Source organism: Moesziomyces antarcticus (genome assembly GCF_000747765.1).
Source record: "Moesziomyces antarcticus DNA, scaffold: scaffold_v10001, strain JCM 10317, whole genome shotgun sequence".
NCBI lineage: Eukaryota > Fungi > Basidiomycota > Ustilaginomycetes > Ustilaginales > Ustilaginaceae > Moesziomyces > Moesziomyces antarcticus.
This window is the reverse complement of record NW_014639009.1, coordinates 1,037,182-1,063,059: the sequence shown is the minus strand read 5'-3', so window position 1 is coordinate 1,063,059 and position 25,878 is coordinate 1,037,182. Positions and strand designations below refer to the sequence as shown.

At 61.6% G+C, this 25,878-nt stretch overlaps 11 protein-coding genes across 11 annotated transcripts; 6 read left to right on the top strand and 5 right to left on the bottom strand.

The window, feature by feature from the left end:
* Positions 1-52: 52 nt before the first annotated feature.
* Positions 53-1,711, bottom strand: PAN0_001c0383 (monocarboxylate transporter; the record flags this gene model as incomplete). The annotated part of the gene is made up of 1 exon (XM_014804000.1): positions 53-1,711. The coding sequence occupies one exon, from the start codon at positions 1,709-1,711 to the stop codon at positions 53-55; it is 1,659 nt and encodes a 552-aa protein (XP_014659486.1).
* An 882-nt stretch (positions 1,712-2,593) lies between these two features.
* PAN0_001d0382 (uncharacterized protein) lies at positions 2,594-4,015 on the top strand (the record flags this gene model as incomplete). Its single annotated transcript, XM_014803999.1, has 1 exon — positions 2,594-4,015. The coding sequence occupies one exon, from the start codon at positions 2,594-2,596 to the stop codon at positions 4,013-4,015; it is 1,422 nt and encodes a 473-aa protein (XP_014659485.1).
* Positions 4,016-4,023: 8 nt separating this feature from the next.
* Positions 4,024-7,872, bottom strand: PAN0_001c0381 (uncharacterized protein; the record flags this gene model as incomplete). Its single annotated transcript, XM_014803998.1, has 1 exon — positions 4,024-7,872. One exon carries the CDS (start codon positions 7,870-7,872, stop codon positions 4,024-4,026), a length of 3,849 nt encoding a protein of 1,282 aa, XP_014659484.1.
* Positions 7,873-8,902: 1,030 nt separating this feature from the next.
* On the top strand, positions 8,903-10,057 carry PAN0_001d0380 (uncharacterized protein; the record flags this gene model as incomplete). Its single annotated transcript, XM_014803997.1, has 3 exons — positions 8,903-8,993; positions 9,114-9,384; positions 9,580-10,057. The coding sequence occupies 3 exons, from the start codon at positions 8,903-8,905 to the stop codon at positions 10,055-10,057; spliced, it is 840 nt and encodes a 279-aa protein (XP_014659483.1).
* Positions 10,058-10,615: 558 nt separating this feature from the next.
* PAN0_001d0379 (uncharacterized protein) lies at positions 10,616-13,369 on the top strand (the record flags this gene model as incomplete). Its single annotated transcript, XM_014803996.1, has 1 exon — positions 10,616-13,369. The coding sequence occupies one exon, from the start codon at positions 10,616-10,618 to the stop codon at positions 13,367-13,369; it is 2,754 nt and encodes a 917-aa protein (XP_014659482.1).
* Positions 13,370-15,767: 2,398 nt separating this feature from the next.
* Positions 15,768-16,371, bottom strand: PAN0_001c0378 (uncharacterized protein; the record flags this gene model as incomplete). The annotated part of the gene is made up of 2 exons (XM_014803995.1): positions 15,768-15,876; positions 15,950-16,371. 2 exons carry the CDS (start codon positions 16,369-16,371, stop codon positions 15,768-15,770), a joined length of 531 nt encoding a protein of 176 aa, XP_014659481.1.
* A 497-nt stretch (positions 16,372-16,868) lies between these two features.
* PAN0_001d0377 (uncharacterized protein) lies at positions 16,869-18,116 on the top strand (the record flags this gene model as incomplete). The annotated part of the gene is made up of 1 exon (XM_014803994.1): positions 16,869-18,116. One exon carries the CDS (start codon positions 16,869-16,871, stop codon positions 18,114-18,116), a length of 1,248 nt encoding a protein of 415 aa, XP_014659480.1.
* A 30-nt stretch (positions 18,117-18,146) lies between these two features.
* Positions 18,147-19,394, bottom strand: PAN0_001c0376 (uncharacterized protein; the record flags this gene model as incomplete). The annotated part of the gene is made up of 1 exon (XM_014803993.1): positions 18,147-19,394. The coding sequence occupies one exon, from the start codon at positions 19,392-19,394 to the stop codon at positions 18,147-18,149; it is 1,248 nt and encodes a 415-aa protein (XP_014659479.1).
* Positions 19,395-20,019: 625 nt separating this feature from the next.
* On the top strand, positions 20,020-22,279 carry PAN0_001d0375 (proliferation-associated serine/threonine protein kinase; the record flags this gene model as incomplete). The annotated part of the gene is made up of 3 exons (XM_014803992.1): positions 20,020-20,416; positions 20,496-21,091; positions 21,167-22,279. The coding sequence occupies 3 exons, from the start codon at positions 20,020-20,022 to the stop codon at positions 22,277-22,279; spliced, it is 2,106 nt and encodes a 701-aa protein (XP_014659478.1).
* A 270-nt stretch (positions 22,280-22,549) lies between these two features.
* Positions 22,550-23,581, top strand: PAN0_001d0374 (tRNA-intron endonuclease catalytic domain-like protein; the record flags this gene model as incomplete). The annotated part of the gene is made up of 1 exon (XM_014803991.1): positions 22,550-23,581. One exon carries the CDS (start codon positions 22,550-22,552, stop codon positions 23,579-23,581), a length of 1,032 nt encoding a protein of 343 aa, XP_014659477.1.
* Positions 23,582-23,698: 117 nt separating this feature from the next.
* Positions 23,699-25,425, bottom strand: PAN0_001c0373 (phosphoglucomutase; the record flags this gene model as incomplete). The annotated part of the gene is made up of 2 exons (XM_014803990.1): positions 23,699-25,286; positions 25,355-25,425. 2 exons carry the CDS (start codon positions 25,423-25,425, stop codon positions 23,699-23,701), a joined length of 1,659 nt encoding a protein of 552 aa, XP_014659476.1.
* Positions 25,426-25,878: the final 453 nt, after the last annotated feature.

The following is a 25,878-nucleotide window of genomic DNA, read 5'->3' as shown; positions in this document are numbered from 1 at the left end:
TGCGTACAATGGGTAAAGACGTTACGGAGCGATGCGATGGGGAGTTGGACTTCTAGACCTTGGCTCGCCACTGGCCTTTGGCGAGGTGGAATCGGACGCGCGTGATGATGATGGATCCAACGAGGGTGGTGCCCGCCGCCCAGATGGCGAGCGCGGTGTACTTGCCGTCCATCTTGTTGACGAGTGTGGTGGAGATGACTGGTCCGACGAGTGTGCCGGGGGCAGCGATGGTCCACATGAGCCCGAGACGGGCACCTGCGTGCTTGGGCGAGATCTGGGCGACGCACGACGACACGGTGGCGATGCTGCCGCCTGACGCCACACCGTACGTAATCGACAGCGTCACCACCCCTGCTTTTGTGAGTGTGAGACCGGGGATTGGCCAAAAGAGGATGAGCGCCAGGACGGAGCTCAAGCCAAAGAGCGAGAGCACGTTGAAGCGGCCGTACCTGTCTGCGAGCGGGCCGGACACCAGACGACCCACCATGCTGGCTGCATTCATAATCGCCACCATGTGTGTCGCCATGGCCGGGCTGAAGCCGACCCGCTTTGCGTACGATGCGATCGTGAAGAACGGTACGAAGAAGTTGATGAACAGCACTCCCGTGCCGACGACGAACAGCGTGTAGGTGCGCACATCCGTGGTGAGGAGTGTCCAAGCCTGCGACCAAGGCTGACGCATCCCCGGCTTGTTCGGCGGCAACCTCGGTCGCATGAGCACATTGCTAATCGTCAGCAAAATGGCCAGCAGCAGCGCGGCGATCCTGACGCCCCAAGCGAAACCGATCTTGGGATGGTCGAACAGCGCCTGCAGAATCAGCGGCCAAATGATGCCACCAAAACTAGCCGCACCGATAATGACCGACATGGCGGTCCCCTTCTTCCTATCAAAGTACTGGTTGACCAACGCACATCCGGGAAGGAAAAGCATGCTTCCTCCCAGCCCGAACGCTACACCCTGGACCATGATCAGCTGAACAAGTGTGGTGCAGAACGAAACGCACAGCATCGAGATGAAGGTGATCACGCTGCCGCAGACCACGACCCATCGACTACCGTAGTCGTCCGAGAGCTTGCCGAATACAAACGAGCCACCGAGGATCATGAATGTCTGCAGGCTTCCGATCCAGCTCACCGTCGACGACGGCAGGTGCGCCAGCTGGTGCGACAGATAGTACGACTGGAAGACGCCGTAGGATGTGAGCAGGCCAAAGTTGGTCATGATGAGCACGAATGTGCCTGCCACCACGAGCCATGCCTGCAGCCCACCATCGGGTGCCGGCCCCGGCTCGGTCACCACCTTTTCGATGTCGCGCTCGATCTTGTCGATCTCGTCCACGTCGAGTTTCGCGCGCTCGAGTTTGTCCAGCGAGGTGCGTGGCGAGTTGGCAACGAGCGTATTAGGGCACGTATCGATGTGTTCGCTCATGCCTTTGCTAGCGTTGGACGACGGTTGTTGTTGCTGCAACAGACGTTGGGCGAGACATTTGGGCGAGACACCGCCGTGCACCGAACGAGGCGACTTTTGCGGTGTCGCCGTTCCCGGCACTGTCGAAGAGAGGTGTGCGGCAAGGGAGAGACTGTTGCGTCGGGTGGGAACAGCCGTGTTGACTGCCGTCGAGTCTTCCGACGCGAAGCTCGAGTGCGGCGGCGAAGGCGCAGACGTCGAGCACGACGAGCACTGCTCATCTGAAGACCGGCTGGATTCCATGTCGAAGGCTCCGTGTCGGGAAGGCGAATTCGGTGCGGGAAAGTAGGTTGGAGCTAGATGATGGTACAGAGCAAACAAGGACACAAGCGCATCTTAACGTAGGACCGGGACAAGCTCAACGTGTCACCAACCTCATCAACGAAGGGGCTGGCTGTGATAGGACGGCTCGAGCCGGTGCGCATGTGCACGACACGATACGATGCTGGACGTCGAAAGATTCTTTCGCCTGTACCGCAGAGCAGAAGCAGAAGCTCGGGCCGACCGTCAAGTCCGACCCTTTTGCGCTATCGGAGAGGGGGTCGGACAGGCCTGCGCACGCCGCACGCTTGCGGGTTCGGAGAAAAGGACCAGGGGCAGCGGCAAATTGGCCGACTGAAAATCTTCCAGCCGAGTCGGTTTTGCCATGTGTGCGGGTCTCTGCGCACGCCGTTACGATTTGCGCAGGCACGCCGCTGCCGGACGGACGAGACCGGAAAGGATGGACGGCTTTAGTGGCGCATCTCCAGGGTGCACGTCGCACATGGCGGTAGCGGACAGGGAAGGGCTCGAGCCGAAGCGGCTCTGTGGCTCGGAGAATTTTCGCAGCCCAGATCGATGCTATCGGATTGGACAGCTGTCCAAGCCTCGCCGTCAAAGCCGACCCGACCAACGGGCCGAATTTTTCTTCAGATAAGGGGATGCGACCGGCCTAACAGTGGAAACCTCGGCGTTTTGGTCGGCAATGCCTCCACACCTCGCACGGTCCGAGCTGCACGCTGGCTTTGCGATCCATCATCTCGAACCGGCTCGGTGCGCCCAGCAGCTGCGTCTGGTGTCGTCAACGTCTTCTCTGCATAGGCAAAGCGCGTAGGCGCGATGTGAAGCGGAGGCCGAGCTTAAAGTATGGCCAGCCCGCCCGCACAGCCCACGGTGGCTGACGCCGTACGGCTCATGGATGCGCTCCGCACGCCGTCGGGGACCGCACCCCGATCCACGCACAAGATCACGCTCGCTGCAACGGAGGGCTTTAATCACAGCACTGCTACAGCTCCGGCTACCGGCGGTCCTGCTGACGCGACACGGCAGTCGACGACGCCCGGCAATGGGAGGATCCCGAACCTGCCGGCTGAAATCATCTTTCAGATCGGCACGCACCTCGCCCCCTCGCGCACGCCAACCACAAGCTCGCTGCCCTGCGCGCATATAGATGCGCTCTCTTGCACGTCTACGACGGGTCTGGGGCTATCGGCGCTGCATTCGCTTGCATCTGCATCGCGCAGCTTCCACAACACACTTGTACCGCTCATCTGGCACACACTCACCATCCGCACGCCGCAATCCCTTCCACGTCTCTCCACCTTACTGGCCAGTTACGATACGATGTCGCTTCGCTCCCTCGGCGAAGAAGGGGGGTTGAGGCATCCGCTGGGACACATTCGCAGCATCGTGGTGGCGGTGCCGGACAAGTACGCCGAGCTGGACCAGACGTACCTGCTGGCGCTCCTGCGTGCGATGGATTTACCGCGTACGGGGCAGGTGGAGCATCTGGCGTGGTCGGCCGAATGCGCACCCAGTCCAGCGCTCTGGCCGTTGCTCGCAAAGTCGCTGCGCAGTCTCGAGGTGGACGGGCGCATGTTTTACCAAGGCCATAGCGGGTGGGCGGCCCTCAAGAGGTTGGAGGTGCTCAAGATGACGGGGTACGATAGCACGTTGCTGCCAAGGGGGGCCGTGGAGGTGATGAGAGCAAGAGCGCGTACCACTCTACAGGATGAGGTTTGCGAGGTTCCTAAAGCAAGGCCGGTGGAGCGAGGACCGCGTCGAGTAGCTCAGCATCTGTATCTCGACCCGTGCCCAACTCAGGACTGGGAGTCTGAACCTGTTCCAGCGCAGATGGGGATGAGGCGGTTGCGGCATCTGAGTCTCTCCTCATCCAAAACGTCGCTCCTCCACCAAGCATCGCTCATCTCCGCAGGCTGCTTCACCGGCCTCACCTGTCTAGACCTCTACGCCGTCACACCGGAGCCACCACTCTCCCTCGCCATCCTTTCCGCCGGTGCGACACTAACGCACCTCCGACTAGTGCTCGACATCAGTGGAGCTTTCGGCCACTTTGACACGCTCTGGCGCACGCTCACCGCCCAACTCCCACACCTGCTCACGCTCGAGATCGATCCCATGCCGCAGCAAAACACCGCGCCCAGTTTCGGCGGCTTCGTCGAATCCTGCCCTCGCTTGCGGCGCATCAACGGCCGCAGCGTAGACGCCTTCCCGCCGTGTTTCGGCGACTTTGACCCCACACATCCCTCGGGAGCTCTTCCATACTAGAAAATGCATTACAGAACCCACCACGTGCCACCGCAGAGACAGTTGCGCGCGCGTGTGTCGAGTGCCTCAATCCCCACCAGCGCGGGAGGTGGAAGTGGTGCAATGGTCGGTGGGGCGGGGAGACCGGCTTGGACCATGTGCATGTGCATTTGCATCTGCATCTGCATCTGCACGTTCGCGGGCAGTGTTGCATCGAGCACCATCCCGTTTGGCAGCGGTTGCGCTGGGGGGATGGTGTAGGTGGCGTGGACGGCGTCTTGAGATAGCGCCCCGCATCGAACGCAGCGTTTGGCACGCATGAGATCCAAGCGAACCTCACCGTCGCTCGAGGTGCGCGGGGCGCTGCTCCGAATAATCGCGGCAGAGTCGTTGATGATGGTCGACTGGGTCACGGCGGTGCGTAAGGTGGTTTTGCGCATAATGTCGCGTTGAGTGTCGCGTTTGGCTGCCATGGCACTGAGGGCTTGTACGAGCGGAGATGCAGCGTGCGCGGCGTCCGCACTCGCATCGTAGAGTACACTGCGTTCGTCGGTGAGATCCGTCGGCACGACAAAGAGCGGCAAAACATCCACGAGCGCTCCAGACTGTGCATCCCCAATCAAACCCAGCAACTTGGCCGGCACCCCTTCGTCCGCTTTCACCTCGCCTTGCTCTTCCAAGCTGCCTCCGCCCAACGTGGCCCACCAGAATCGATCCGTCTCCCTCGCTCGCGCTGTGGGCGCCGCACCAGACTCCGCCTCGATGCTGGCAAGCAGATGGGCAAAGTCGGCGAGATCGATGGATGCGCTGCGCGTGATGTGGGCCAGTGCCTCGCGCGCCAGAGCCATCTGCTCGCTCACCGCCAGCACGCCGCGCGTGGCAGCATTGGCAAGGAACCCGATCTCGTCGCCTACACTCGCCCCCGTCGGCGGCGGCAGGTTCTCGGCGCGCACCGTGCTCTCGACCCACTGCACAAAGTCGACTACGTGCGCGACGATGTGCAGCACCAACCGGCGCGGCGTAGGCTTGCCCATCATGCGCACGAATTGCTCCTCAAACACCTCCTCCCGCGTGTCATCCTTGCTCTCCGTGCCCACCGCCGCCGTGGCAAGCGAAAGTTTACTTACGCCGTCCAGCAGGCCAAGCAGCCACTGCAGCTGCGCAAGTAGCGGCCACACGCTTTCGAGGCGGTAGTACACGCGTGGTCGCATCTCGCCACCCACAGGCTTTCCCTTCTTCTTGCCCTCGTCCTTGAGCGTCGTAGGTACCTGTGTGGATACGCGCGCGAGGCGCAGAACCTGATAACACAACCCAAGCTCCAGCACCAACCTCTGCAACCGCACGCTGGGCGATGCGGGGCTAGCGATGGCCATGCGGATCTTGAGCAGCCGCAGCGCCTGATGAAAAGGGATCGAGTTGGTGTGACTCGGGCCCTTGGCTGTAGCGCCCTCGATCTTGACCAGCACATCCTGCCGTTTGGAGTCGGTGATCTTGAGCACGTCGGCCACGTCCACTAGCAGCTTGGCGTCGTCGCCACCTGCGCTTGCGCCGTACACCCGGCTGATGTCCGATGCGTCACTCGCGCGCACGCACGACAGCGCCAACAGCTGAACCAATCTCGCCCTCTCCTCGCTCCCCTCATCCACCGATGGCTTGGTCGCATCATCCGTGTGGGGGCGGAGGGAGTGCCAGGGGAGCTTCCACATGACGATCGCGGGGGTTGCGCCGGTGTGTGCGTGCGCAAAGACGGCGATGAGCGCGCCGTTGGCCGAGACCACGGGGCGGGAGCATCGCAGCAGCGCGCGTGGCGGAACGGGCACGTGTTGCGCGAGCTCGAGCGTGTGCAGATCAACCATTGCCAGCTGCTCGGAAAGCAGGCCTGGTTTGGCCTGTGCCGCGCTGAGTGAGGTGAGGATGGCCGTGTTGGCGCCCACCAGCGCATGCGGGGCGACGAACGAAGTGACGAGTTGGCCACGCAGCGTTTTTGCGCTCGCAAAGCGCAGCTGCCATTCGAGCCATGCAGGAGCCTGACCCGCCTTGCGACACTCGAGCGTCGCAAACGCCTCGCTCAGCTCCGTCTCGGCCTTGTACAGATCCCACACCGCCAGGCTACTGTGCATACCCATACCATCCTCCTTGTCGTCGCCGCTCGCATCGTCGAGGTGCGACCAGCAAGCCACGAGCCGGAGCGAGTCGGTCTTGCCCGCTGCGGCGCCCGAGGGCTCTTTGGCATCCACCTCGGCCCACGTGAGCAGGGTGAGTGCGTCGTCACTCGATCCGCCCGCCTTCTCTGCTGTCGAACCCTCGCTCGAAGCCGGTTCGACTGGCGCGAGCGAGATGGGCTGGAGCGGACGCGTGGTCATGGTCACCGCATCGGCACGCAGGTCGACGGTAATTTCGGCGAGGTCCACAAGCGCTGCTGGTGCCGAGGTGCGCTTCGAGGCAACCAGCAGCACCGGCTCGTTGGCTGGCATTCCCACCGCCAGGTGCGAGATGCGCGCGTCGTGAGCGTACCCCAAGCCATCGTCGGCTCCATCCGCCTCGCCCGCGAACAGCGACGCATACGCTGACCCCACGCCGTCCGGACGCTCTGTGCCTGTGGACGAATCGAGCGTGATGGGCGACGGCTGCACCCTTGGCGTGTGCAGATCGGACTGCAGCACAGTGGTAAAGAACTTGGTGCGTGCTTTGGCGGTGTCGATGGAGGAATCGTTGGTATTGGCGTTGCGTCTGCACAGCAGCGTCACCTGCCCGCGCTGCCCGAACACAACCAGTGCAAGGTCTTTGTCCGGGCCAGCCTCGTCGTTGGGCGCTGCAGCGGCGGGTACGCAGGTGGGACCGCGGGACGAGAGCCGCTCGAACGGTGCACTTCCATAGTGGCTTGTAGCGGACGATGCGGTTGGCAGCACGACTCGACGCCTCTGGTTGAGCCAGACCACCTTGGCTACGCCGGCGTGGAGGTGCACGCCGTCTCTAGATGCAGGTGATGCGCGGCTGGCGTCCTTGACGATCTGTTGGCCCTTGTCGTTGACCTTGAGCACATTGTCCGCCTTGCCCGCGGCGGCGGTAGGAGCTGGATGCTGGACGTTGTCGACAGGGATGGAATCGACAAGCTTCCAGTCGTTCAAAGCGGCAGTTTCGGCTCGTGACCATGTGCAGAATACACCTGAAGGCTCCGAGGCCGAGCCGAGAGATGCGGCTGCTGTTGTCTGTGCGACAGATGGGTTGGTGGAAGCGGCTACCGATGGGTCTAGCGGAGGAACTGCGCCACTGAGCTGGTTGATCATCGGAATGCTGGTCGCCGAAGCCGTAGCAGCCATGGGCTCGGCGGCGTTATGGCCGATCTGGGCGTCCGAAGGCAGCGTTGGTAGCGCTGGATTGAGCGATGATAAAGGCGTGTTGGCGGGCAGAGCGGGAAAGTAGGCGCAGAGGTAGAAGCCGCAAGGACTGAAGGCGATGTGGCGTGGATCGTCATAGCGTACACTAGGAGCGCGTGGTTGGGATGGCGCAGCAACGGGCGTGGCGGAAAAGTAGGGCTGGTGTGGGTAGAGGTGAGAGGGCCTGAGGGAGTGCTTGGACGACTGTGGCACGGGATATCGTACGATCACATGTGCGCTTCCCGAAGGGGAAGTCGAGCTAGAGGATCCCGAGGCGGTTGCGATCAGATTTTGGGCTGACCAGTCGATCTGATCAAGGTCGGATTGGCCGTGTGTGAGGCGCTGGAGCTGCTCAGCGACGTCGATGCCGTTTTCGAGATAGAGGGCATGGCGGAGCGACTGGCGTTGTTGCGTGGAGAGGGGCTTGCGGACGACGCGCTTGTGTGCACGGGTAGAGGCGTCGCTGGTGCGCTGACGCTTTGCGGGAGTGTCTATCGACATGGTCGGCAAAAGGATTGTGGGGAGCGGGAGCCGAGCCAGGCGTGCGTTTTGGTTGGTGGACGAGTCAGAGGGACATTGCCGCACGAGCCAGGGTGTCGATGCAGATGATCACAGCACAGGCAAGGCCGAGCGATGGCAAGTCTGCTGCTGCTGCTGCTGCTGCTGCTGCTGAGTCAATGTGATGGGGGCGGGGGAGGGAGGACAGAGATAGGTGGAGAGGAAGGGTCGAGTTGGCTTTGGCTCGTCGAGCTTCTGTGCGCTCTGCAGTTGCGTCTCGCTCAGACCCGACTTCCGCGAATGTTGCCCGGGAAAATCACTTTATAAATGTTAGATGTTTATAATTTGGGACCATCGCCGATTCGACGTGGGACGCTTTGTTACTGAGCCAATTCGGGGCGTTGCTCTCGTTGGTGAGACGACGGTGCCATTTGCCCGATCCTGCAACCAAGCCTAACTCTCTTGCACGCATGAACGCCGTTGCTCCCGCTCGTACCGACTGGCTAGTCATCATTCGATGGTAGACTGGCATACTTCGAAGCACAGGAGCGAGGTTAGAAGCATGAGTTCAATCTTGTCAGCCAGGCCATGTGAAGGGAAGGGGAGGCGGGAAAGGCGGGAGAAGAGGCTGAGACACGTCTATTTTGCAGCGGTGGGGCGGCGCGGGAAAGCGATCGGATCGGCGCGGTGCATGGTGCCTCGGTTGGGCGGACACCATGCGCTCTGCCGAAGCGTTAGCGGTTCCTTCTTTCTTGGACCCAGCAGCTCTGTGCCCCTATCAAGCGTATGCGGAAGGCGGCTTGCCGATGCGAATCATCACCGGCATAGCCTCTGCTGTAACTTACTCTGCTGGGATTTGGAGCGAGACTATAGGCTGAATGTGCAGCCGAATGTTCTGTCCGCGGTGCATGGTGTCGAGTTGAGCCCAGCTACAGGATCGCATGGTTGTGCATGACCATCAGGTGGCACACACACGCCCACTAACAATTCGGGCTCCGCTCGCTCGTTGTACGGATACGCACGGCCTGCAGTGATGCGAGCTTCGGCGGTGGTTTCGTTGCGATACCCCAACGCCGGCGTGCAGCAGCAGCAGCAGCAGCAAAGCCTGGTCGGTGCGCGTGGTTGTGCTGTGCTGGCAAAAAGAAAGCCAATTTCGAGGGGACCGTGCTGGCATCGTGCCGCGTTGCCTGGAATTTGGGCATTTTCCAGACCAGGGGCCGAGCAACCGTGCGTCTGATTTTCAGCCGATTTTGACTCAGTGTTGCTCTCGCTTGGCAGCGCGTCCTCGGTCCTGCACTGGTTTTGGAAGGGATGTTACGTCGGCGCTGCAATGCTGCTGCCAGAGTACAGCAGGGCGAGCGGAGTTGGTGCTGGCGCTACGCCGACCTGGGACAGCTGCTTGTGCTTCCCTCGTCTTGCACTGGTTGGTGGCGAGCGTCGCATCTCCGTTGTCGAGTTTCACGCCGAGCTGCTTTTGGGCTGCTTTGAGCGGCGGCTGGGCGTGGGTCAGGGCGCGTATCCTTTTTTTCTTTTCTTTTTCTTTTCTTTCTGTTTTTCGAGCAGGGCGGTGGCCGAGGGAAGGCGCGTTAGGCTCGGGCTCGGGCATGGATTGAGCGTGTGTGCATCGCAGCCCGTCGCAGCACTACAGTACTGCCTGCCTGCCGCAACTGAGCTCCGAGTGGCCGAGGGGTAGGAGGTTGAATGTTCAAGGTCGAGTCGACGAGAGCATGTCGTACCTGGCTCGTCCTCATCGCACACCAACCCGCTTCCCTTCCCCGCCACACGCCTCTGCACGTCGTTCATCATCCCTCCTCGTCCTTCTTCTGCCGACAAACACTTCGTCGCTGGCTCGTCGAATCGCACTGCTCTACACCAATCGGCCCTCTCCCTATTGCCACTGCTAGCTTCTCTTCCTCGTCGCATCCTCTCCACTCCCGACATCTTACTCTACCCGCCGACTCGCTTGCCATCTGCGCCACACTCGTTTCATCGCGCTCATTTCACTTCCCATCCACAGGCCGGCTCTGTGGCTTGCATGCATCCCATTTCCATCCCGACCGCATCTCCTGTCAACCCAACATCCGCCAGCATCTCTCCGACCACCTTCATCTCGTCCCTCCCGCGCTCCCACCCTCTCCATCACCATCGCAAAACGCTTGGCTCGCCCCCTCAGCTTCGACGTGTTTAGAGCCCCGCCACTTCTAGGTTTCTCAGCTTGGACCTCGTCTCCCACCGCTTTGGCCGCCTTCAACAACAACCCAGCATCTTCTCCTGCTTTGTCTTCTTGCCTTTGCACATCGCCCAAAACCCGCCCCGACCGCGGTCCGCGCAGCTTCATTTGCCCACGCTCCCCGATCCTCGCGTCTAGCCTCTAGCTCTTAAGGTGAGTCGCTCGTCATCCACCGCACGCGCGTGCCCCTCGCTCGATCCATCCCCATCTCTCTCTTTCTCTCTCTCCTTCCCTACTTCCCCTTCGCACCACCCTGCCTTCCTCCCATCTTCCCTCACAGGCTCTGCTCATCGCACACGCAAGCAGCACATCGACTTGCCCATTCGCGCCTCCTTCCCTCACGCCTCCATCATCTTTGCTCCTCTTCCCCCTTCCCCTCCTTTCCCCATCCAATGCCTTCATCGTCACCCTCATCTTGACCTCCCCTTGACCCACCACTGACCCACAACACACTCTTTTGGTTCCTCGACACCTGCCTCCTACACCAGCTTCGTTTCGACATACATCCTCGCCAACATGGTGGCCTTTCAACCCGCTTTCAAGCTCATGCTTGTCAGCCTTAGCCTCGTCTTCGCACTCGCCAATCACGCACACGCAGACGCAGGCGCACATGCACCAGCCGCCGTTCGCCGCCATGCCGGCCGCGCAGCTCGCATGTCCAAACGCTTCCCACCCGTCGCCGCCTCCAACCAACAAGCCGCTCAGCTAGACAAGAGACAGCGACACGGCATCTTTGGCCTCACCCCCGAAGAGATCGACCAGATCCTCGGCAACGAGCCCATCGACGCCGACTCCACCTACCCAGCATCCAACTCCACCAACTCTACTTCCACTTCCACTTCCACTCGCCGCGCTCCTCGCACACGCTCCAGCACTGCAACCGACTCGGACTCGGACGCCCCAACAAGCACCGCTTCGCTTCGCAGCTTTGCTCTGCCCAGTGCCAACTCCACGTCCACCTCGCACTCCAGCTCAACGGCAGACCCCACCCACTCCACCCACTCCACCCACTCCACCGCCTCGAGCCACGCGCCGTCCTCAACCTCGTCCCGATCCGCCTCTTCCCCCACATCCTCTGCTTCGTCTTCCAACGATCCATTCACCGACGCTGGCGCTGATCCCACCTCGTCGTCTCCTGCATCTGTGGCCAGTGCTTCGCCCACCTCGTCTCAGAACGTCCTCGGCGGCCTCCTCGGCGGCTTGCTCGGCCATTCTTCCACCACCTCCGACGCGCCTCGCCAGACTTCAACCGGCCAGCAGGGCTCAGACGACGCCGACACCGCCTCGTCAACCAAGCCCGCGCCCACCGCAACCTCCTCGGCCAACGACGGCGGCACCGACGGCGATGACCCTACCTCGTCCAGCCGCGCGCCCAAACAGACCCAGCCCGACTTTTACAGCTTCACTCCCCAGGCTGCCACCTCCTCGTCCTCCTCGGCTCCCTCGTCGACTGGCCTGGTGGGCAGTCTGCTCGGCGGCCTCGTCCCTTCTTCCTCCGCCTCCGCTTCAGCTTCACCCACCCCATCGCCAACAGGTACAGACTCGGGCTCCGACTTGGGCTCGGATTCTGACACCGCCTCCTCCACCCGCACCACCCAATCCAATGCCCCCAGGCCTACCGGCAGCGCCGATGGAGGCTCGCCCACCGATACCAACACTTCCGACTCGGCCTCCTCCACCAGCTACGGCAATGGCTCTGGCTCCTCCACCGTGTCCGACAGCCCAACCACAACCGCAACCGTCACCGACGGACCCAGCTCCACCACACAAGATTCGGCCTCGGTTCCCACCGCCACCGGTACCGCCACTGCCTCGGGATCCGACTCTGGCTCCGCATCGAGTGCAGAGTCCTCGTCGTCGTCGGCATCCTCGGATGATTCCGCATCCTCATCAGCCTCGTCGACCGCCACCACCAACCCGTACTGGTACGCCAACACCCAGTCCCTCAAGATGGCGCCCAGCACCACTTCCAGCGCCGCATCCCCAGCGCAGACCGGCTCGGACAGCTCGAGCAGTGGCACCACCGACACCTCGACCAGCGCATCCGATGGCAGCTCCGGCTCGACCCCGGCGCTGCAGGACCTGCCCACGACCATTGTGCCATCCGCCGACTCGTACACCCAGCCGCCCGACACCACATCGATCGGCCTGCTCTTCAAGCAGGACATGAAGTGGACCTGGGTCATCTCGCAGGCCGACCTCACCGCGCAGATCTTTGCCTTTATGCCCGACCTCGTCGGCCAGTCGGTCAGCCTCGACTCGTCCAAGGTCTCGACGGTCAAGCTCGCCAGCTACTCGCCCGAGACCGGCACCGGCGCGTCGCCCGCCTCGCTGTCCACCGCCAAGACGCTCTACATGGCGTACGTGCCCAGCTCGAGCGTCGAGGATCTCCAGGCCATGATTGCCAACACCTCGTCGCCCTTTTACACCTCGGCGGCTCCCGGTGCGCCTCAGCAGCTTGCGAGCCAGGTGGATCCTACGTTCAACATCCTCAGCGTTGCCGGTCAGGTGGCTGCTGGTGCTAAGCAGAATTCCACCTCGGGCAGCGGCAAGACCAAGGACGACTCGACGCTCCGCAATAGCCTCATCGGTGTCGGCTGCGGTCTTGCAGCATGCCTGTCGCTGGTTGCGGGTGGTGTGATGTGGCGCAAGCAGCGTCAGGCCAAGGAGGAAGCTGTTGGTGGTGGAAATGCGGGTGTGTCGCGTGCGCAGACGATTCGTTCGTTCAGCGGTGGACTGCGCGAGACGTGGGCACCGGATGCGCTGGACCAGCACCGTGCGCTCGGAACGGGTGGCGAGATGCAGCAGGTATGGATGGCGGATGGCGGTCCCGCGCACGTGTCGAGTGGGCATGCGGATGGATTTGGCGGCTACGTTGCAGCAGATCCGTTCCAGGAATCCGCCTACCATCCCGAGGCAGCAGGCGCATACGTGGCGATGAACCGGTCGAGCAGGATGACGGAGCGATCCAACTATTCGGACTTTAGCCAGATGACTGAAGCGCAACGCATCCAGTACGACTACGAGTCATCGCGTCGCTCTTTCCATTCGTCTTCGGAGCACTCGGGTGGGCACAGCGAAAACAGCAACGAATCAGCGGGCATGTTGTCGACCTACCAGGAGGATTACCGTGTCCCGCGACAGCATACTACCAACCACGCTTTTGGAGCTAGATCCAACAGCGTCTCTCGTTCCGGTAGGAGGAGAGGCAGCGTTGCCAGCTCGACCATTGGCAGACCAGAGATGATGAGCAATTCTGTATTGCTTTGAAACCCATCCCCACCACCACACCTTCGCTTTTTTCGTTTTTCGGTCCTTTGGTTTTGATGGATTCGTTTGGTTTTGTAACGGAACTACTTCGGCGCAGTTTGGGAGGTCTGGATACCCTCAACGCCCCTCACACACTCCTTTTTTTTTCCGCGATTCACACAGTGTATAACTTCCCTCCCGAGAGAGAGGAGGGGAGAAAGGTTTTTTCAAAATCATACATTCGTTCGGTTCCTCTGCGGAGATGTGAAAAGTGTGACTACCAAAAAGTGTGTGTTGTGGTTGAAGCGGTTGTCTGTGTCGAGGCCAAGGATGCGCGATGGGTGTGATGGATCTTGCTCTGGATGTTGTTGTGTCAGATGTGGGTAGGAGGGCTGTTCGACGTGTGCGTTGTGTGGGTGGTGCGGTCGTGTATGCTTTTGGGCGCAAGGATGAGTGAAGCGTGTGATGGCGAGAATGCATAGCGACTTGCTTGGGTTTTATTGCTCACCGACTCGGAACCTTGATGGAGCAAGCCGTGTGTTTGTTGTATCAGATGGGTGAGAGCGTTGTTCAAAGTGTGTGTTGTTGTGGTGCTTGAAGCGGAGGCGTGTGCTTGTGCAGCAAGGAGGAGGGACGTGTGTGATGGTGAGGACCCCGACCCAGCTGCTACTAGCTCACCCACAGCGACACTTTACGAGCATCACTCACGGCGACGAGACCATCACTCTCGCCTCTCCCGCCGCCGAGGAGAACGACTTGGACAAGCGATGAACCAGGTAGACGGCGACATGTTTGGCCCTGCCCCTCTCCCTCCCCCTCCCGCTCACCCTGTCTCTCAGGCATCGGCTTCAAGGCCTTCGGTGAGCTGCTTGCAGTTCGAGCTGGATAAGCCGCGCCTCGCCATCGCTGCGTTCTCCCACTGGCCTCGGCCACAAGAGAAGGTTGAATGGTGAAGCGCTAGAAGTGGTCAAGGGCTAAAACGATATCAAAAGTCAGAGGATACACAGCGACGTGCTTGATTTTTATTGCTGACCCACTCAACCCCCGATAGAGGAACCCGTGTGTAGGCGGTTCAGATGCGTATGAGCCTCAGCCAAAGTAAGCCAGTCGTGTGGTTGAAGCGGGGCGGTGTGTGCGGTGTGTGTGTTGGGCAAAGGGTAGGCATGCGTGTCGTATCGTGAGGATACACGTGATGCTGAAGATCAGAAGCGTCTCAGGATCCAAGCGCATGTTTGGACAGATCGTGAGCATGCAAGGCGTCTATGGATCCAGCCAGGGCATGTGTGAACAGATCCTGATGCACTCTTTCCACACTTGCGGTGGCGAGAGCCAACGCTAGCCTGGGCTTGCTCATGGCCATCCGCACGCTTCCATCGGCGTCCTCATGGTTCCCACCAGGTCAAGATCGGAGCTTGCACTCTTTGCAGTAGGCTTGCGGTGTCATTCGCACACCGACGCCAGCCTCAGTAGTATCATCACGGCCATTTCTTGAGCTAGGCGCTTTCTTCGGCGTGCTCATGAGTCTTGGACGCCTTTGCTCGAAAGTGTCCTCTCCTTCTCGCAAGATGCGAGCATCATTCCAGGCTTCCCACCTCTCGCGGCTCGTACTTGGTGACTGCAGACCGCGCTGCTGGGGGTGGGTTCGATCAGACGTCGGCGCTGCCCCGCGATCACAAGCCTCCCCCGTTTGTATGACCTGCTATGGCGCGCGTAAGCGTCGACACTTCGTCTCACCCCTCCCTCTCCCTCGCCGCTCGTAGGTCGAGGGTGCAAGCCAAGTGCTATCGTCTTGTATGCACGGGGTTCCCCCTTAAAGCTAAGCGCAAAGCTCAATGGGAGCTGGGCGGATTCGCAGCATCGGCCAGGGCTATGCACTGCGACGAGATGCTTGTGTCCCGGGCGAGTCACGTATAAGAAGGTCCTTGGACAAGTCCGAAGCTAGGCAGGTACGCTGCATCGAGGCAGAACGGTTGCGCACCTAGCATCGATGATAGGCGGCAGACTGGGCTGGCAAGTGCGTCAGGCTTCCGACTTGCCCCGGCGCAGAGTCCATGCAGGGACTTCGCCGTCAGGATGGTGTGGTGATTCACGCGATACATCCAAGCGCAAGGCACTCCTGTCGTCATGGATGCCACTCACACTAGCAACGTCTCAGCTCCCGCAAGGTTCATGCCCTGCCCCCCCTCGTCTCGTGAAACCGCGGCAGCAGCTCAGGCACCTCATTCGGCCATGGGTGTCCCTAACATTGTCCATGCGGTGCAGCAAGAAGGCCTCCCTGCGACGTCCGTCCCCCTGTCTCGCTGTTCTCATGCCTTGAGACGGGCCCTGGCCTTTACGCGCGTCTTGGTGCTTGCGTGCCACTCTTGTTCGGTCAAGGACGACATGGCGACTCGGGGCTGGAGACGCGTGTATTGCAATGCTACTCTTTCTGAAACAGGAGCGAGAGCGCCATGATCCCCAACAGGGCGTATTTGAGCTTCGGATAGTCGTTGAGTGCGATAGTCACGTACCCGACGTACGGCATGTACCTGCGCAGCGACCCAGATGAATGTCAGCACGTTTCTAGCGTCGTGTGCCCAGGTATGATTCTTGGCAACTCACCCTCTGACTTTGCCGACCATGTTGGATCTGCGCATCCAGCGCGCGCCGTTGTACAGCGCGATATCGTCCGACTCGTTGTTGTCGCCCTTTGTGAGGATGAGCTGGTCGCCGTCGGGTGCATCGTGCGTCTCGATGATCCGGTGCACGATAGGAATGTCCGCGCCCGGCACCTTGTATACGGGAATGTCGCCGACTTTGAGCGGGCCGCTCGGCATCGAGAGGAAGAGCAGGTCGCCACGGTAGAAAGCGGGTTCCATCGAGCCGGAGAGCACCACGACCACGGGAGATTCGGTGTCCGTCAGCACCGACAGACCCTTCCACATGGCCAGCGCCGTCGAGACCACCGAGATAAAGTTGAGCACCTGGAACAAGACCGACCGCACGCCCTGGCGGCGAAGCGACGCAAGCTCCTCGGCGAACATCGTCAAAGCGTCGGCGAAAAGTAGTGGAGGGGAGCTATGTAGGGAGAGGGGGCAAAAGAGGTGGAGAGCAAAGTGGGGTCCAGCGGCCAAATGTGAGCCCCGTGCGAAGGCTTCAACGTGTCACTTTTGGAAGCGCCTCAAAGCTTGCATCTCCCGATGGAGGTGGGGATGAGCGCAATCGGGACGGCAATATGCGCGTCGGGCAAACGCAGTCTCGGTTGTTCTGCAGCATTTTGGCGACTGCACCCTGAATCCACTCTCGGCAGTCGCGCGCTTCCAATAACCGCACCTTTGTCTCTGTCCATTCGCATCCACCGTCCAACGCCCAACGCTCAGTCCTCGCCTTTGAGATCACGCGCCGCACCCAGCCTTGGAGCGCCACCTATATCTTCTCTTTACGTCGGTAACCCCGCGCCTTGCGTAGCGACCTGCACATTCGACTGGCAGCACTGCTCGACGATCCCCAGGCTGCTGCGTGCGGTCGCCCAAACACAGCAATGGACGACGACCTCGACTTCTTCTACCGTCGGCCACTCAAAAAGACGCGCTCCAAACCGAAAGCCGAACTGAAGTCAGCCGAGCGCACTTCCCCGAGCGAGCGATCGAATGTGGCGGGCCCCTCGAGCGAGGCCAACGGTACAGACGATGCGCCGATCGCAATCGACGATGATGACGACGAAGACGACGGAGACGACGAAGACATTGTGGAGTCGGGCAGCGGCAGTGACTACGCCAGCGAGGACGGTGACTGCGATGCCAAGCGACGCGTGAAGCGGCGCAAGAAGAAACACACGCGTACGCTCCCGGCGTGGGCCTCGCAGGCCGTCTACCGCCCACCCTCGCTCGAGCCTACACCGTCCTTGTCAGCGGCTCCCAACTCGACTGACAGCCCCTCTGCGCCATCCACCTCGCGCGACGACCCTGGCCCCTCGAAGGATACGCCACGCACAGCACGAGCACGCGGGGTGAGCCTGACGCCGCCGCCGCCTCCGTCGCCGGAAAAGCTGTCGATGGCGCGCGAGCTGGTGTCCAAGGTCATCGGGTCCAAGTTCAGCACCGCACGTGCTGAGCCTGCGAGGGGCGGGCGGCAGACACGCAATTCAGCAACACCGGGCGCGGCGGAGGCTGGTGCGGCGATGGTCGAGGATGCGGAGGAGCCGATTCGGTGGGAACCGGATCTGGCGCGGCTCATGCGTGGCGAGGACAAACGACATCTGCGCGAGCAGGCGAAACGCGAGCAGCAGGAGCGCGAAGAACGACGGCGGCAACGCCAACCACCAGCTGCCGCGCCACCGCGCGCCAATGGTCGAACTCGAGCGAGTCAAGCGGTGGTGCTCGACGGCAACGACACGGATGCGAGCTTCGAGGAATTACCACGACTCTCGACGAGGAGTCCGACCAAGCGCAGCGTACGCGCCAAGCCTGCATCTGAACCCGTGGTGGTGGAGGATTCCTCCTCCGACGAAGCCCCCGCCTCCGCGCCCGCCGCCACGAACGGCGGTGGTGAGGAGCAAGAGACGCTGAGCTTGACACTGCAAAGCAAGCTGGGTTCGCTCGGGGTGACAGTCACGCCGACGACGCGGCTGGCGACGATTCTGGCGCACTTTTTGACGCACCATCCGCAGCTCACGGTGCGCGTGGACCAGATGCGCGCCACGTTTGACGGGTACGCCTACACTGCCGCACAGACGATTGCGGACATGGACGTCGAAGACGCCGATCAGGTGGAGATCACATGGTCGTGAAGCAAGAGTACAAATACAAACAAAAGGCTTTCAAATGATGATGCGACCCTGGTCGTCGCAGTTCACCAGTCCGAAACAGCATTCCTGATCGTTGGAGGGCTTGGCGTCGTTGGTGGGCGAGGTGCGCATGTCGAACGAGATGCCGAGTGGAGCGGGTACCCAATCCTTCGGTTCGGGTCGGGCGGGCGGCGCGTCGAGTTTGGAACAGCAGCCGGGCTTGCCTGCACTGCCGCACGGATTTGGCTCGGATGTTGACGCGGGCTTGGGCGGTTCCGAGAGGTGGGGTTCTGATGGGCGTGGGGAGGGGACGGATCGGACGCGTGGCGAGTGCAATGGTGCCGCGCCCCTGAACGGTGAATTGACATAGGCCGGACTCGAGCCGGAAGAGTGACTGCGCGCGCCGGCATGCAACGCCTCGGTCCTCGCCCTCTCTTCGCGCTCCACAAACGGCGCGAGTGGCGGCAGCTGCGTATACCGCGGCGACGCTGGCGGTAATCTTGCCGTCGAGCTCTGTCGCGACGGTGCCCGCCTCCTCGCCTCGGTCGCTGGCGGACTAAACGCTCCAGCGTGCCGAGGGCTGTACCCAGCTGACGGCGGTGTGGGTGCCGCGAGTATCGATCCTGGACTGGGCGTGTGCCATGCCTGCGATGCCTGCGATGCGGGGACACTTCTGCGTTGGGCTGGATCGTGCCAAGATTCGCCTGGCGCAAAGTAGCTGGCTGTCATATGCACGCCCGAAGCTGCAGGCGACGCATGGTCCCCGTGTGCACCTGGCTCGTAGCGCATGCGTTTGGAATGGCGATACGCCTCATCGTTGGGCGGCTCGAGCAGATGTGCGGGCACGGGAATGTTGTGGTGTACAAGCACCGAGCGGAGCGACTTGACGGCGTGTTGAAGCTGTGCCATGTGTGCATCGACGTGGGTGGCTGCTACCGCCAGCTGACGGTTGGCGTGCAGGATGGGTGCACAGCTCTCGCACGTAGCCGTAGGCAGCGATGTAGGTGTAGACGCCGATGTCGACGACGCAGACGACCGCGATCCACTTGCAGCTACGTGTGCGGGAGGTGGGTGGGCAGTGAGATGGGGTGATCTGCTGTGGCCGGGCGAGGCAGCATCGCGCTGGAGGAGCTGTCGGAGGCGTGCGTTTTCGTCGGTGAGCTGTTTCACCGTGGCCTCGAGGCCGGCCAGATGCTCTGCCTTGCGCTGTCGGAAGGCGCGCTGGGTCTGGAGCGCGCGTGTGGGCTCGAGCGCCAGATTCGGACGCCGCCCGCGACCCATGGCTGTACGATATGAACAAGGAGGAGGAGAAGGTGGTGGTGGTAATGACACGCCAACGAGGCTGAGCCGCAGGCCCAAGGTTGCGCCTCGGCAACGAGACGCGGCTTCGGGTGTTCATAGTGGGCCCGCTTGCCGGTGGTGCAGAGCTGCAGTGTGCAGACACTCGCATGAAACCGAGCGAGCCAACAGCCCAGCTCAGCAGAGAGAGAGTGACTCGCAGCCACGCCCTCCCGGAGAAGCAAAATTCGAGCTCCCCTCGCTCCGCTTTGCATCGGAGAGTGTTGGAGGCGGCAAGATCGAGCCCGACCGTCACCCTCCTCTTCCCGATCTGGAAACGCAGGAACACCTCCGGTTGGCCTGCCAAAGCAGCTCTAAAAAAGGGATGTCAGTCGCCCATTTCGCCCAATTTGACCCAATTTCACCCAATTTCGCCTCGACCCGACACTCCGAAGCTGGCCCAGCAGGCGAGGCAAGGCGAGGCAAGGCGAGGCAAGGCGCGCGCATCGAGATTCCAACGGCCCTGCGTGGGGAAAAGGTCGAGCCTCAAAGGGCGGGCGAGGCTGGCGGGATGCGTGCGTGAGTGAGTTGGGTGGGTCGTGCGTGCGGTGCGGTGCGTTGGGCGTCAATGGCAACGCATACGCCGCCTCCTCCTCCTCCATCCCTACCAAAGCTAGCCGCGTATCTCTGCCTCTGGTTGCTCGGCAACACTTCACAACGCCATCGTCCACTCTACACGCCGTGCTTCTGCGTTACAGCTGCCACCGACGCTGACTGCTTCGCCGCGGCTCATCCGATCGCATCATCCTCCTCCGCCGCCGCCGCCGGGATCGTCTGCACTTCCATCGCCTGCCACTGTACCGCTGCTGCGCTTGGGCCGCGTCCACACGCTTGCACCTGCGCCTCGCTCCTCGTCCTTTCGCAACAAAGCGCAGCCGCATCCCATCCAGCCGCTTGTCTCCCTACCACCACATCCCCAGCTCCATCGACTCGTCAAGCCAAAATGTCTTGGAAGCTAGGCAAGAGTAAGTGCCATTGCCCCCCTGCCCGCCTGCCCACATACTCACCTGGCTCCTTCCTCTCTGGCTCTCTTGCCGCCACCAGAATTCAAGGACGGCGCCAACCTCGGAGCGCGCACGCCGCTCGATCGCTCCGCCACCCCGACGCCGGGCAATCCAGGCCCCGATCCGAGCGCATCGTCCTCCTCCAACCCCACCGCCTCGTCCGATGGCGCACCCATCCCGCGCTCCGGTCTGCTCACCATCCGCGTCATCGATGCGCGCGGCCTCTCGCTCCCCGCCGGCATGCCCACGCCGCCCGCCGTAGCGAGAGCGCTCGCCATGCACAACCCCAACGCCTCCTCCCTCGCCCAGTCGTTCGGCGCGCCAAATCGCGAAAACAGGCAGAGCATGCAGCGCAAACAGTGCTGGTGGCTCCCCTACCTCGTGCTCGAGTTCGACAAGAACGAGATCCTCATCGACGCCATCGGCGGCGACATCCAGGGCCCCACCTGGATGTTCCGCGCCCACTTTGACGTCTCGCGCATCTCGGAGATCAGCCTCCAGACCTACTTGCGCTCCGGCGACGGCCACAGCACCCACCAGCCAGAGGCGAGCCGCGACGGCCAGGGCGACGACGTCATGGGCGTCAGCGACATCTACCTCGGCGGCGTCAAGTTTGTGCCCGACTTTGAGAACCAGGTGCGTGCCTTCCACCTACATCCAACACTCGCTTTGCCTTTGACTGACCCTTTTTTTTTGATTCGTGCCTTGCAGAGAACGTCGGACGCGTGGTACCCGCTCGCCGGCGGCAACGGTCAGATCCACGTGCAGGTGTCGTACCGCAGCGACTCGCGCAGCTCGCTCAACATGGACGCGTTTGAGCTGCTCAAGGTGATTGGCAAGGGCAGCTTTGGCAAGGTGATGCAGGTGCGCAAGCGCGACACGTCGCGCATCTACGCGCTCAAGACCATCCGCAAGGCGCACATTGTGTCGCGCTCCGAGGTGACGCACACGCTGGCCGAGCGCACCGTCCTGGCGCAGGTCAACAATCCGTTCATCGTGCCGCTCAAATTCTCGTTCCAGAGTCCGGACAAGCTGTACCTCGTGCTGGCGTTTATCAACGGCGGCGAGCTCTTCCACCACCTGCAGCGCGAGGGGCGCTTCAACGAGGAGCGCTCGCGCTTCTACGCCGCCGAGCTGCTGTGCGCGCTCGAGCATCTGCACGGCTTCAACGTGGTGTATCGCGACCTCAAGCCCGAAAACATCCTGCTCGACTACACCGGCCACATTGCGCTGTGCGATTTCGGGCTGTGCAAGCTCAACATGGGCGACCAGCAGACCACCAACACCTTCTGCGGCACGCCCGAGTATCTGTCGCCCGAGCTGCTGCTGGGGCAGGGCTACACCAAGGCGGTCGACTGGTGGACGCTCGGCGTGCTGCTCTACGAGATGCTCACCGGTCTGCCGCCGTTCTACTCGGAGGACGTCAACGAGATGTACCGCAAGATCCTGCAGGACCCGCTGCGATTCGGCGACGAGGTTTCGCCCGATGCACGCCACCTGCTCACGCTGCTGCTCAACCGCGATCCCGCACAGCGTCTCGGCAGCGGCCCGCACGGGGCGGCCGACATCAAGGCCCACCCGTTCTTCGCCAAGCACGTCGACTGGAAGCTGCTGCTCGCCAAGAAGATCCCGCCGCCGTTCAAGCCGAGCGTGGCCTCCGCCATCGACACGAGCAACTTTGACCCCGAGTTCACCAACGAGCCGCCCATGGACAGCGTGGTCGACGACAGCCACATGCTCAGCGCCACCGTGCAGGAGCAGTTTGTCGGGTTTTCCTACAATGCGCCCAACGCGCTCGGCGCCGGCGAGAGCCTGCGCGACTAGGCTTGCAGTGAGGATCGGGGGATTGTTTATTATTCGGTAGTGTTGGCATCGCCCAGCTGTAATGGCCAGACATACGTCGTTGCATGGTCTTTTGCAGAGGAGACAGAATGTGTCTGTGATGAAAGTGTGTAGCGGCGATGGCGAGGAGGGGGGAAAGCGGGAATCGGAAGATGGAATTTTTGACCGCAGGGTTCTCCACTTTTTTTGGCGGGCTGACAGGTTTGCGCAAGGCCACCATCTCGACTTTAGCCCACATTGCGGGTTGCAATCATGGCGGCATCTTCGTCTTCGGACGGTGTTGGGGCAGCATCAGCCAATGCTGCATCTAGCATCCGCGACCTCTCTGTACGCTTCGCCGACAAAGTGCAGATCCACCTTCACCCTGCCTCCTCTCTACCGCCCTCGATCGCGGGCGACTCGGACGCTGGGTCGTTGGGAGTCGCTCTCATCTGGACGGTTGACTCTCTGCGGCTGCTGCGCAGCTACGGGTTGACGGGAAGCTTCACGGGCACGCTGGCTCAGTTTCCGCAGCAGAACATCTTTTTGGGTTTGCCAGTGCAGCTGCTTCCTGAAGAGGTGGTGTACCTCCTCCGACGGGGGCTTGCGGTGGTAGTGGACGAATCGGCGTCGTATCGGCCCAGTACAGCTTTGGAGCGGGGCGAAGTCGATGCGCGCACAGAAGAGGATCGACGGGGACAGCAACTTGCAGCGTGGTACGAACGACAAACCCTGCGCGCCAAGCACTCACGCACTCCCCTCGCTACCGACCCTGTGGAGGGCGAGCTAGACGGTTTGCCTTGGCACTACACGATCCCCACCACCTCGTCCGATCTCGGCTGGTATCATCCAGTCACCTACACAACACTCTCCTCCCTACACCCACTATGGCCGTTTCCAGCGACCGAGAGGCAGGTGGCAAGCGTGGCGTTGTTCGAGCATCTGGTGGGCGATCGTGGGTTGTGGTGTATGAACGGCCTGCGTTTCGGTGGTGCCTTTGCAGTCTACCCGGGCGATCCGCTTCGGTACCATTCGCACTATACGGCCCAGTTGGTTCTGCCAAGCGAGAGTGTCCCCATGACGACCCTCGTCGCCAACGGTCGTTTGGGAACAGCAGTCAAAAAGACCCACCTCCTTTGCTGCACCACCTTTGAAGCGGATTTCGACCCCAACGATCCCGTCGATGCACTCAGAAGTGGCAAGTTCGACACAGCTCCCAAGTCGGATAAGGAACAGCAAAGCAACGACGGCAGATTGGCCAAGTTCGATGTGTTCAGTCTGGCTTGGGCGGGATTCGGAACCTAAACACCCCCCCTGCCCGCAAGCATGAATCGCATCGCATCTGTAAAAAGCACCCACATGGCATTCGAAAGTTTGTAACGGCTGAACGATTTCAAGGCAAGGGAAAGGGGGGAGAGGAGATTAGGTGATGACGGTGGGCTTGTCGCGACCGGTAAACTGCTGGAGCTTGGAAATCAGCAGAGCCTGTTGAATGAGCGGCTTGAGACCCTGTTGGGCATCTGCCTCGAACTCGTTCGGGTCGTTGGAGTACTTTTCGACATACAGCCTAATCGTCGCACCCGCCGATCCGGTTCCACTCAGGCGGAAGATGATCCTGCTTCCATCAACGAACTTGACATAAAGACCCTGGTTCTTGCTGACCGAGCCGTCGATGGGGTCGGTGTAGCTAAAGTCATCCGCCTCGGCCACCTCGAACTCGCCGAGCTTCTTGCCGACAAACGAGGGGTCTTCGAACTGCGCGCGCAGGTGTGCCATGAGCTGGTTGGCACCGTCCGAGTCCACCTCTTCGTAGTCGTAGCGGCTGAAAAAGTTGCGTCCATACTGGGTGTAAAACTGCAGCAGCACATCCTGCACCGACGTACCGGGCTTCTCCTGGTTCGCGGCGGCAAGGATGGAGAGCCATGCAACCACGGCCCACAGTCCGTCCTTTTCGCGGATGTGGTCCGAACCCGTACCGAAACTCTCCTCGCCACAGATGCTGAGTCGACCAGCATCCATGAGGTTGCCAAAGAACTTCCAGCCCGTAGGCACCTCGAAGCACTCGTAGCCGTTCTTGGCCGCGACGCGGTCGATGGCGCCGCTCGTGGGCATCGAGCGTGCAAGACCCTTGATGCCCGACTTGAAGTAGGGGATCGCGCGCTGCGCCCACTCGGCAATGATGGCTACCGAGTCCGAAGGGTTCACAAAGGCGCCCTTGCCGATGATCATGTTGCGGTCGCCATCGCCGTCCGAAGCGGCACCGAACGAGATGTTCTCCTTCTCGACCGCGTCGACGAGCGACTTGGCATAGGTCAGGTTCGGGTCCGGGTGTCCGCCGCCAAAGTCCTCCGATGGCACGCAGTTCTGGATCGAGCTCTCGTCGAGCCCAAACTGCTCGACGAAGAGCGCACGGCCGTACGGACCCGTGACGCCATGCAGCGCATCGAAGCGCACCGTGAAGCCCGAGCTCTGGAGGAAGTTCTTGATGAGCGCAAAGTCAAAGATCTCGCCGAGGTACGCAATGTAGTCCTTGACGCTGTCGATGATCTCGATGTCGAGGCTGCCGAACTTGGTACTGCCGATCTGCGAGAGGTCGACCTCGGGGCCCTCGACGATCTTGTACTCTGCGATGGTCTTGGTGATGTCGAAGATCTTGTTGGTGACGCCCTCGGGGGCGGGTCCGCCGTTGTCCATGTTGTACTTGATGCCAAAGTCGTTGTCCGGGCCGCCGGGGTTGTGCGAGGCGGTGAGCAGGATGCCGCCGGTGGCCTTGTACGAGCGGATGACGTGCGAGGCGGCCGGGGTGGACAGGATGCCCTCCTGGCCGATGATGAGCTTCGACACGCCGTTGCCCGCGGCGAGGCGGATGATGGCCTGGATGGCGGGCTTGGAGAAGTAGCGGCCGTCGCCGCCGACGACGAGCGTGGAGTTGGCGGCACCGGTGGGGATGGCGGAGAGGATCGCCTGGACAAAGTTCTCGGTGTAGTGCTGCTGCGAGAAGACCTTGACGCTGTTGCAGGGAAGGAAGAGTGTCAGTGGCGAGCGGGTGTGGCAATCTAGAGAGGTTGGTGTGCTTACCGCTTGCGAAGACCCGAGGTACCGGGCTTCTGGCCCTCGAAGGGCTTGGTTTGAACGGTGACCACAGACATGGTTGGTGGTGTGTGCGGATAGAGATGGAGGCGAGTTCAGAAGGATGGGAGTGCAGGTGCGTGGGGATGGGGGATGCACCGGCGTGGTTCCGCTGGAGAGCGTCTGTGCGCAACACTTGGTGGGCTCCCCGTGCTCTCGCCGTTTCGCCGCTTGGCTGCCTCGCTGCCTCGCCTGCGCATCTCCGCCGAATTCGAGCTTCGAGTTCGAACTTCCCGCGTCGACGCTCGAATCAGAATTCGCCGCCCCAACGCCACCGCCGCTCCCAACGCTTCGCTGTGCTAAGTCTAACACTTTGCATTTTGGCTCGACATTTTCTGCGGCTTGAGTTGGAATCCACGTGATGCGGTCGCGAGTGTGCCTTGCGTTGAGTCGAGCCAGACGTGCGACGTGCAAAAAGCAACGTCAACAACCCTGGCTGCAATGCACAGATCAGCGTCCCGACCCTGTCTTCT